Genomic DNA, 9888 nt, shown 5'->3' with positions numbered 1-9888 from the left:
AAGGAAGGAAGGAAGGAAGGAAGGAAGGAAGGAAGGAAGGAAGGAAGGAGAAAGGAAGGGAGAAAAGGAAGGAAGAAATGAAGGAAGGAAATCATAAGGAAGATAAAATACATTTACTATTCATTAAGCAGAAGTGGATCATCATAAATGTTTTCATTCTCATTGTCCTTATGTTCAATAGACTGAGGAGAGGAGGAAGAGGAAGGGTTGATCTTGCTGTTTTGGAGTGGCAGAGGTGGAAGAAAATCTGTGTATAAGTGGACCCATGCAATTCAAACCGTGTTGTCCAAGAGTCAACTGTACTCTTTCCTTTTAACCTGTCTTCCATAACCCAAGGCAGACAATTCCTCCTCCTGCATTAAGGATATATGGCAACTTAATATCTACCTATCTGCCATGGCTCATTAGTAAACTCACACATGAACTAGGGCACTCTCCATCTTCATTGCAGCCTGGTAGTGCTCTTCTAGTGTACTTGGCTATTATAGGTTGCTAAGCAATAATCCTAGTGCTTGCATTGTCCCCACTGATGTACAGAATTGAAGTAGACATGTGTTTGGTTACCACTGTAGTTAAACACTTCTCTCTTAGAACCATGAAAACAAGAAAAAGAAGCACAGGAACAGCAGGGTCAATAAATCAGGATTCTGAACAAGCCTATCTGAAGCTGTCTTTTGACTGAGTGAACTCTGAATTCATGGATCACAATTTACAGCACTGCCCCAAGGGCAAATGAATTCAGAGGTTTAATTGAATAATTTCAGAGAGGTACTGGATTTTTTCACAGGTCTCTGGTTGGACATCCTAAACCTTTTAAGATTGATTGATTTATTCATTTATATACTCACTCAATAAATAACTATTAATTTCTCACTGTGTGCCAGGCACTGGAATTCTTTTTCAGGATCATCTTCCTAAACTTTTTCAAGAATCAAGAGCCTTTTAAGCTCTGCCCCCAATATGTACATCTTCACCACTCTAGTGGTCTACCTTCTAATATAAAAAGAACTATCCAGGCACTATGGGTATAAATGCTTTCAACTAAGTAAGTAGGGACACAAAAGAATTCCTTATACATATTTTGAAAAGTCTAGCCTTATAAGTGACCTTTATTATTTTCTGCTCTCAATGTATGGCCCACTGCTGGGCAGAGCCTCAGTGCAAAGCCTATTTAAGGATATAAATAGGAATGAATTATAATTCATATTGTAATAAGCCTTAGCAGGCTCTTTCTTCACAAGGAGGCATATAACATTAGTGGGTCTGGCTGCTGATTAAACTGGTGAAAATTGACCCAGCAGGGCTACTTAAGCTGTATGATATTTTCTTTAAACACAGGCCCTGTTTGAAACTCAGTTGCTTTGTCCTTATTATCAGGATTTTTTAACATTGGCACATGATGTAGAATGACTACTGCAAAGGAAGGAGGTAAAGAAGTACTACTAAACACCACCAGAATTAAAATTCAATAGGTAAAGGAAAAGGCAGTTTCCTACAAAACATTGTTAATCTTAGGGTTGTGTAATAAGAATAGAACTGAGCAAACTGATAATTGAAAAAATTCTCAAAATGCAAGTTAAGCTCAGTCTGAAAAGTAGAAAAACAAGGGTAAAGAAATGAGGAACTGACATGATACATTTAACCACAGTATTTTCTATGCAACGATATGTATTTGAGTGCATGTTGGGAGCTGCTTATCAAGGTAACACGACTTTAATTTTGACAAGTATGTAACAAGGATGAAGACACTTCCTTTGACCTGTTGAAATTGCAATAACAGTTCCTCTTCCTACTTTGTATATACCCACATATACACATACATTCACAAACGAGGGATTTAGAATAAAAAGTTCTAATAGCGACTAATCATTTAATAAATAAGTACACTGCATTGCGTATGATATCAGAATAAGCAACTGCAATGTTTTCAGTACATATCATATACTGGGATAAATAGTTTTAAACAAAACACATTTCTCTCTACCATACATTGAAAAGCAATAAGAGAAATGGAAAGTACAAGAAGAGGAAAGACCACAAACTCTTGCTTGATGTGTTTTCTGGGAGGTGATACATTACCTAATGGAACACATATGTACAGTTTTGTAGGTGCAAATGTGGCCACAAACTAATTAAAGTGAACACCTAATTAAATGTATAACAAATTACCTAGATCAAAATTGTGTCTGGCATCTTTAAAATGAATGAGTTAATTTAGGCCAGGCATGGTGGCTCAAGCCTATAATCCCAGCACTTTGGGAGGTCAAGGTGGGTGGATCAGCTGAGGTCAGGAGTTCGAGACCAGCCTGGCCAACATGGTGAAACCCTGTCTCTACTAAAAATACAAAAATTAGATGGGTGTAGTGGCAGGCGGCTGCAATCCCAGCTACTTGGGAGGCTGAGGCATGAGAATCGTTTGAACTCGGGAGGCGGAGGTTGCAGTGAGCTGAGATTGTGCCACTGCACTCCAGCCTGGATGACAGAGCAAGACTCCATCTCAAAAAATAAAATAAAATAAAATGAATGAGTTAATTTATAAACCTGGTCCAAGTGATTAAGGTAAAGGCAAAGTATATGTATGCAGTGTTGGTGGTAGATGTTTGGTATAAGGAAGTAAAATCAGAAAAACAGGAGGTGGGGACAGGTAGAAGAGGACAAGTAAACACTTGCCAGGAAGAAAATTTTTAGAAGTTAGTGAAGCTGTGAGAACAGTACTAAGTTTATAAGAAAGACAGAATAAGTGTTGGAAAGTTTGGTTCTTTAAGTTTTTTTTTTTTTAATTTTCAAGGATACAGTGATTTTTGGTTACATGGATAAATTGTATAGTGGTGGTGTCTGAGATTTTAGTGCACCTGTCACCTGAGTAGTGTACATTGTACCCAATATGTAGTTTTTTTAAATCCCTTACCCCTCCTTCTACCCTCCCGCTTCTGAGTCTCCACAGCCAATTATATCACTCTGCATGCTTTTGCATACTCATAGCTTAGCTACCACTTCTAAGTGAGAACATATGGTATTTGGCTTTCCATTCTTGAGTTACTTCACTTAGAATAATGGCCTTCAGCTCCATCCAAGTTGCTGTAAAAGATATCATTTCATTCTTTTTATGGCTGAGTAGTATTCCATGGTGTATATATACCACATTTTCTTTTTCTTTTTCTTTTTTTTTTTTTGAGACGGAGTCTCACTCTGTTGCCAGGCTGGAGTGCAGTGGCATGATCTCGGCTCACTGCAACCTCCGCCTCCCGAGTTCAAACGATTCTCATGCCTCAGCCTCCCAAGTAGCTGGGATTGCAGCCGCCTGCCACTACACCCATCTAATTTTTGTATTTTTAGTAGAGATGGCATTTCCCCATGTTGGCCAGGATGGTCTCAATCTCTTGACCTTGTGATCCGCTCACCTCAACCTCCCAAAGTGCTCTTTATCCAAACTCATTGGTTGGTGGGCACTTAGGTTGGTTCCATATCTTTGCAACTGTGAATTGTGCGGCAATAAACATATACTTGCAGGTGTCTTTTTAATATAATGACTTATTTTATTTTGGGTAGATACCCAGTAGTGGGGCTGCTGGATTGAATGGTAGATCTACTTTTAGTTCTTCAAGAAATTTCCATACTCAGTTGGGCACGGTGGCTCACGCCTGTAATCTCAGCACGTTGGGAGGCCGAGGCAGGCAGATCATGAGGTCAGGAGATCGAGACCATCCTGGCTAACACAGTGAAACCCCGTCTCTACTAAAAAATAGAAAAAATTAGCCGGGCGTGGTGGTGGGCACCTGTAGTCCCAGCTACTCAGGAGGCTGAGGCAGGAGAATGGCGTGAACCCGGGAGGCGGAGCTTGCAGTGAGCCAAGATCGTGTCACTGCACTCCAGCCTGGGCAACAGAGTGAGATTCCGTCTCAAAAAAAAAAAAAAAGAAAGAAATTTCCGTACTCTTTTCCATAAAGGTTATACTAATTTACATTCCCACCAGCAGTGTATAAGCATTCCCTTTTCACCATATCCATGCTAACATCTATTGTTTTTTGACATTTTAATAATGATCATTCTTGCAGGAGTAAGGTAGTATTTCATTGTGGTTTTAATTTGCATTTCCCTGATGATTAGTGATGTTCAGCCCCTTTTCACATGTTCATTGGCCATTTGTATATATTCTTTTGAGAAATGTCTGTTCATGTCATTTGCCCACTTTTTATGGGATAATCGTTTTTTGTTTTATTTTTCTTGCTGATTTGTTTGAGTTCCTTGTAGATTCTGGATATTAGTTATTTGTTGGTTACACAGTTTGCAAATATTTTCTTGTAAATTGAAGAAAAATTACAGTAAAATTGTTAAATTTTAAATACTGTAAAGAATTTCTGGTGGTATGGGATTTCACTAAGTATTTGGAGTTAAAAGAGCTGTAATGAAAGAGATGAATGTCTTATCTACTTTTTTGAAGCCTTTTTAGTCCTATAAATTTTCAATCTGCATATTTATGTGGAATTTGGGTTAAGGATGGGGCTAGTAGTCAAGCTTTGGATCAAATAGAATAAATATGTGGTCAAGTACAAGTGTAAAAACAATAAACAGGGTAGACCAGGCACAGTGGCTCATGCTTGTAATCCCAGCACTTTGGGAGGCCAAGGTGGGCGGATCACCTGAGGTTGGGAGTTTGAGACCAGCCTGGCCAACATTGGGAAACCCCGTCTCTATTAAATATACAAACTTAGGCCGGGCGCGGTGGCTCAAGCCTGTAATCCCAGCACTTTGGGAGGCCGAGACGGGCGGATCACGAGGTCAGGAGATCGAGACCATCCTGGCTAACACGGTGAAACCCCGTCTCTACTAAAAAAAAACTATACAAAAAACTAGCCGGGCGACGTGGCAGGCGCCTGTAGTCCCACCTACTCCGGAGGCTGAGGCAGGAGAATGGCGTAAACCCGGAAGGCGGAGCTTGCAGTGAGCTGAGATCCGGCCACAGCACTCCAGCCCGGGCGACAGAGCAAGACTCCGTCTCAAAAAAAAAAAAAAAAAAAAAAATACAAACTTAGCCAGGCGTGGTGGCACATGCCTGTAATCCCAGCTACTCGGGAGGCTGAGGCAGGAGAATTGCTTAAACCCAGGAGGCAGAGGTTGTGGTGAAGCCAGATCGCGCCATTGCACTCCACCCTGGGCAACAAGAGTGACACTCCGTCTCGGGAAGAGAAAAAAAAAAAAAACAACACCAAAAGAAACCAAAAACAAAAACAATAAACAGGGCCAAGGACAATAAGCATCCGAAATCACTGGAGTTATTCATTTTATTATTGTATTAGTGGGTTGCCTGCTATATGTCAGTCAGTTTTCTTAGATAAATTTTCTCTTTAAGTACAAGATGAATAATCATAAATTGCCGCAAAAGCATTAATAGAAGGTGAATGAAATACATTTTAAATTATTTCCCAAACTGCATTTAAAATACTTTCTGGCCTACACTCTCACTGACTCTGGAGGCTGAGACAGGAGGATTGCCTGAGTTCAGGAGATTGAGACCAGCCCAGGCAACATAGCAAGACCTTGTCTCTACAAAAACAAAAATTAAAAAACTAGCTGGGTGAAGTAGTGTGCACCCACAGTCCCAGCAACTCTGGAGGCTGAGGTGGGAGGATCACTTGAACCCAGGACTTTGAGTGTGCAGTGAAGTATAATCATGTCACTGAACTTCAGTCTGGGTGACAGGGCAAGACCCATCTCTAAAAAATAAAAATAAAATAAAATATCCTCTGAAATTATGTCTTTAAAATGCAAAATCTTGAATAATACATCCCCAGTAAAATTTTAAAGATAGTTTTAGATTTTTGTTTTTTTGAGATGGAGTTTCGCTCTGTCACCCAGGCTGGAGTGCAATCCACGATCTCAGCTCACTGCAACCCCTGCCTCCCAGGTTCACTTGATTCTCCTGCCTCAGCCTCCAGAGTAGCTGGGATTACAGGCGCCCGCCACCACACCCAGCTAATTTTTTGTATTTTTAGAAGAGAAGGGGTTTCACCATGTTGGCCAGGTTGGTCTTGAACTCCTGACCTCAGGTGATCCACCCGCCTTGGCCTCACAAAGTGCTGGGATTACAGGGGTGAACCACCACGCCTGGCCAGTTTTAGATTCTATTGTATAAGAGAAAGGCTAGTTCTCTACCTTGGGATTTGATTTCATCCGTTGCTTTCTCCACCACATTGTTAGTGGCCTCTTTTACAGGAACGTCTGGCACACTCTGTAAAGTCTTTGAAAAGAGAAAAAAAATCACCAATTTCAATGTGACTTGATTTTCCACAAAGTTGTATAAATTATTCCAAGTAAAGGAAAGTTAATTGCTTTGTAAGAGTTAACCAAACATCCCTAGTTAATTTTTCTGGGATATAATGTTGTATATTAGAAGCAAAGAGGTAATCACTGTGTATTTTCTGCATTTACAAGATAAAATGTGTTGGTTCAAAATGTCATCACATCTTCCTATTACTAACAAAGTAATATGCTAGGAATCATTTTAGATGACATTAATTCTTGAATTATACAACACTTTATAGAAACATAATTTGAAACCATAGCATAGGGAAATCAGACCTTTGGAAATGCTACTGTTTTACTACTAGAATCACTTTCTGTATTTGTGGCAAAAAGAAAAAGCATTTCATCTTAATTGAGGAAATAAAGGATTAATTTTATGAATAGCAACAAAATAGTTTTTATATACATGCTAATGTACTTTAAAAATCTGACAATAGGATTTTTTTTTTTTTTTTTTGGAGACACAGTTTCACCCTTGCCCAGGCTGGAGTACAGTGGCACAATCTCAGCTCACAGCAACCTCCACCTCCTGGGTCAAAGTGATTCTCGTGCCTTGGCCTTCCAAGTAGCTAGGATTACAGGCATGCACCACCATGCCCGGATAATTTTTGTATTATTAGTAGAGATGGAGTTTCGCCATGTTGGCCAGTCTGGTCTCAAACTCCTAACCTCAAGTGATCCACCTCGGTCTCCCAAAGTGCTGGGATTACAGGTGTCAGCCATCGACAATCAGTAGGATATTTAAAAAAACCCACATTAGTCAACTCACTTGTGAATCTATAGGACTATTTTCAATTGCCTCCCCTTTTCTATGAAATGTTTTTCTTTATTGTAGCCTTGTATTTATTTAAACACAAAGTTACTTAAATGATTAACCTGGAAATTACATTTTCAGCATGATAGTAAAGTGATCCTAAAAGCTGGTGGTTACAGTTTTTAGGGTAACTTTAGAAAGCATTCTTTATTTATCTGTAATTTATAACAGCTCTTCACAAATAATTTACCTGTCTATGGAAGTTTCCCACAACTTACTCAAATGAATCAGCTTAATAATCAACATGAGTTTGTCCTTTTCCTTTTGCAATGTTACTTATTTTTTTGAACACCCACACCTTTTCTTTTACCATAAGAAAATTGATTTAGCTAGTTTATTCTCCAGCATTAATATCTGATTTATTCATGCCAACTCTACCTCATGAAGCTCTTTCACTTCAGTTGAGCTCCATTTCCTCTTTTTGTCTTTTCCATTTTCCTGAAATGGAAACAGTGTTAGTAAATGGCATCCAAAAAGAGCTGTGGATTAAACTACTGTCTTATACTTTAATACAGTAAGCTTTTAACTTTTAGAAATTTCACATAATGAGTAAATATCATGCCAAATAACATTACACAAAGTAGTTGTATCAACAAATTCAAACAATAACAGACTTTTATATATAATCAAGGAATGCCAACCAACTAGAAGCAGGTTGCCATGACTCAACTGTTATTTTGACCCCCTTTTCAGCATTTCTGTCAAAACCTGATGCAGAATACTTCAACCAAAAAGAGAAATAATTACATGATAGACTATGATATTGCATCTCAATTTTCCCAAGAATGTGAATCTCAAATCTTCTCATAAATGTAATAAACCTATGTAGGACAAGAACCTGATCAGGTCTGACTTCCTCTTGAGATGTTGACTCATTCATCTGGACTCCAAAAGGTATCACCAAATGGTATAGAAGAATATTACTAGACCAGTATTAATAACAAAAAGAAAGAAATATTAATAAACATCACAAAGTACTCTGTAAGTTAAAAAATCTCCCTCACTCCTGCCCTCACCTCACTCCACAATTCTATTGAATGATAAATTCTCAACTGCTGAACTTTTCCAACTGTATTACTGTTATGGCTGTTGCTACTGACCAAAGCTAGATCATTGCTCAGGGAGACAAGAAAACTCACCATAGTAATCATCGCTACTATCATTAAAACAACAACAACAACAGTAATGCAATTGCATTTTTTAACATGATTGTCATCCTCATTAATTTTTGAGATAACAAGGTGAGGTAAAGCGAAACTTTTATAGCTACCTATTCATGCAAGAAAGGTAGATAGAGAACAGAATAATAATATCTCAAAAAGCATTTTTTTTGGCAAGGGAGAATTCCAGAAGAATGTGACTTATCTGGTTTATTTATTCATATTGAGGTATTAAATAATTACCAGATCCCCACTTTACTGCAAATGACTGTAGATTCACAGATTATTAAATCACTGCCATGCCAAAAATCATTTAAGAGTTTATGTATATATGAGCTAGGTGTTGTGTAAAGAGTAAATTATATTCACACAGTCTCTGACTCCAGGACAGTTACAGTCTAGATACTCTAATTTGAAATAGTATGTATCTAATGCTCTAATGTATTCCCTTTTCTTTTCTTTTTTTTTTTTTTACAGAGTCTCACTCTGTTGCCCACACTGGAGTGCAGTGGCACAATCTCGGCTCACTGCAACCTCCGCCTCCCGGGTTCAAGTGATTCTGCTTCCTCAGCCTGCCAAGTAGCTGCGACTACAGGTGCTCACCACCACGCCTGGTTAATTTTTGTACGTTTAGTAGAGATGGGTTTTCACCATGTTGGCCAGGCTGGTCTTGAACTCCTGACCTCAAGTGATCCACCCTCCTCGGCCTCCCAAAGTGCTGGGATTACAGGTGTGAGGCACCACACCCAGGCATTCCCTTTTCTTTTTATCAACATAACACATGTTCTAGCTAAATAAACCAAAAGTACTGCCTTTGGAGAGAAGAATTTCCAACATTTAAAAATAGCTGCCTCAAAGCCTTTTTGAAGCACTTAATAAATAATAGAAAATAAATGTATGTGATAGCTCCCAACTGTACATTCTCAACAGCCTCATTTCTTTGCTTATGGTGTCCATCTCCTGAAATTGCCGAGAAGCTTCCTTCCGTTTCTTTTAAAATCTATTTGGTTTGCATGCATTCAGATACATTCAACTCAATAAGCCTTTTTTGGGTGCTTTCTATATGCAGGCAAATGTTGGGGCTTAAAAGGATTAATATGACCTGCCTTAAAGAGTTTCCAGTTTAGGCCGGGCGCAGTGGTTCATGCCTGTAATCCCTGCACTTTAGGAGGCCAAGGCGGGTGGATCACCTGAGGTCAGGAGTTCAAGACCAGCCTGGCCAACATAGTGAAACCCTGTCTCTACTAAAAATACAAAAAAGTAGCTGGGTGTGTTGGCAGGTGCCTGTGATCCCAGCTACTCAGGAGGCTGAGGCAGGAGAATCTCTTGAACCTGGGAGGCGGAGGTTGCAGCGAGCCGAGATCATGCCATTTGCACTCCAGCCTGGGCAACAAGAGCGAAACTCTGTCTTAAAAAAAAAAAAAAAAGAGTTCCCAGTTCAGTGAGGGAAACAGATGCAATTCAATCTGCAAAGTAAAAGAGTAGAGGTACACACAAAATGTTAAGGAACAAAGAAATAAGCAATTAATTTTCCCAGGGTAGTTATGGATGTTCTCACAAAGGAAGCTGGATAGTAAAAGACTAGTAAGAAAGTTTTGTGTAAAGGAGGGG

The 9888-nt window shown here is 39.2% G+C and overlaps 1 protein-coding gene across 1 annotated transcript in view; it reads right to left on the bottom strand.

The window, feature by feature from the left end:
• EFCAB5 (EF-hand calcium binding domain 5) overlaps positions 1-8035 on the bottom strand; it is a 175050-nt gene extending 167015 nt beyond the window's left edge. Inside the window, exons 1-3 of the mRNA XM_023183936.1 lie at positions 7956-8035; positions 7496-7555; positions 6154-6238 (exon numbers count right to left, since the gene is read on the bottom strand). Of these exons, the coding sequence (XP_023039704.1) occupies positions 6154-6238; positions 7496-7555; positions 7956-7997 (187 nt within the window). The 5' untranslated portion in view covers positions 7998-8035. The remainder of the gene's footprint in view (positions 1-6153; positions 6239-7495; positions 7556-7955) is intronic.
• Between the last annotated feature and the right edge of the window lie 1853 nt (positions 8036-9888).

This window comes from Piliocolobus tephrosceles, chromosome 16, assembly GCF_002776525.5.
Source record: "Piliocolobus tephrosceles isolate RC106 chromosome 16, ASM277652v3, whole genome shotgun sequence".
Classification (NCBI taxonomy): domain Eukaryota; kingdom Metazoa; phylum Chordata; class Mammalia; order Primates; family Cercopithecidae; genus Piliocolobus; species Piliocolobus tephrosceles.
This window is presented reverse-complemented; position numbering and strand designations above follow the sequence as displayed.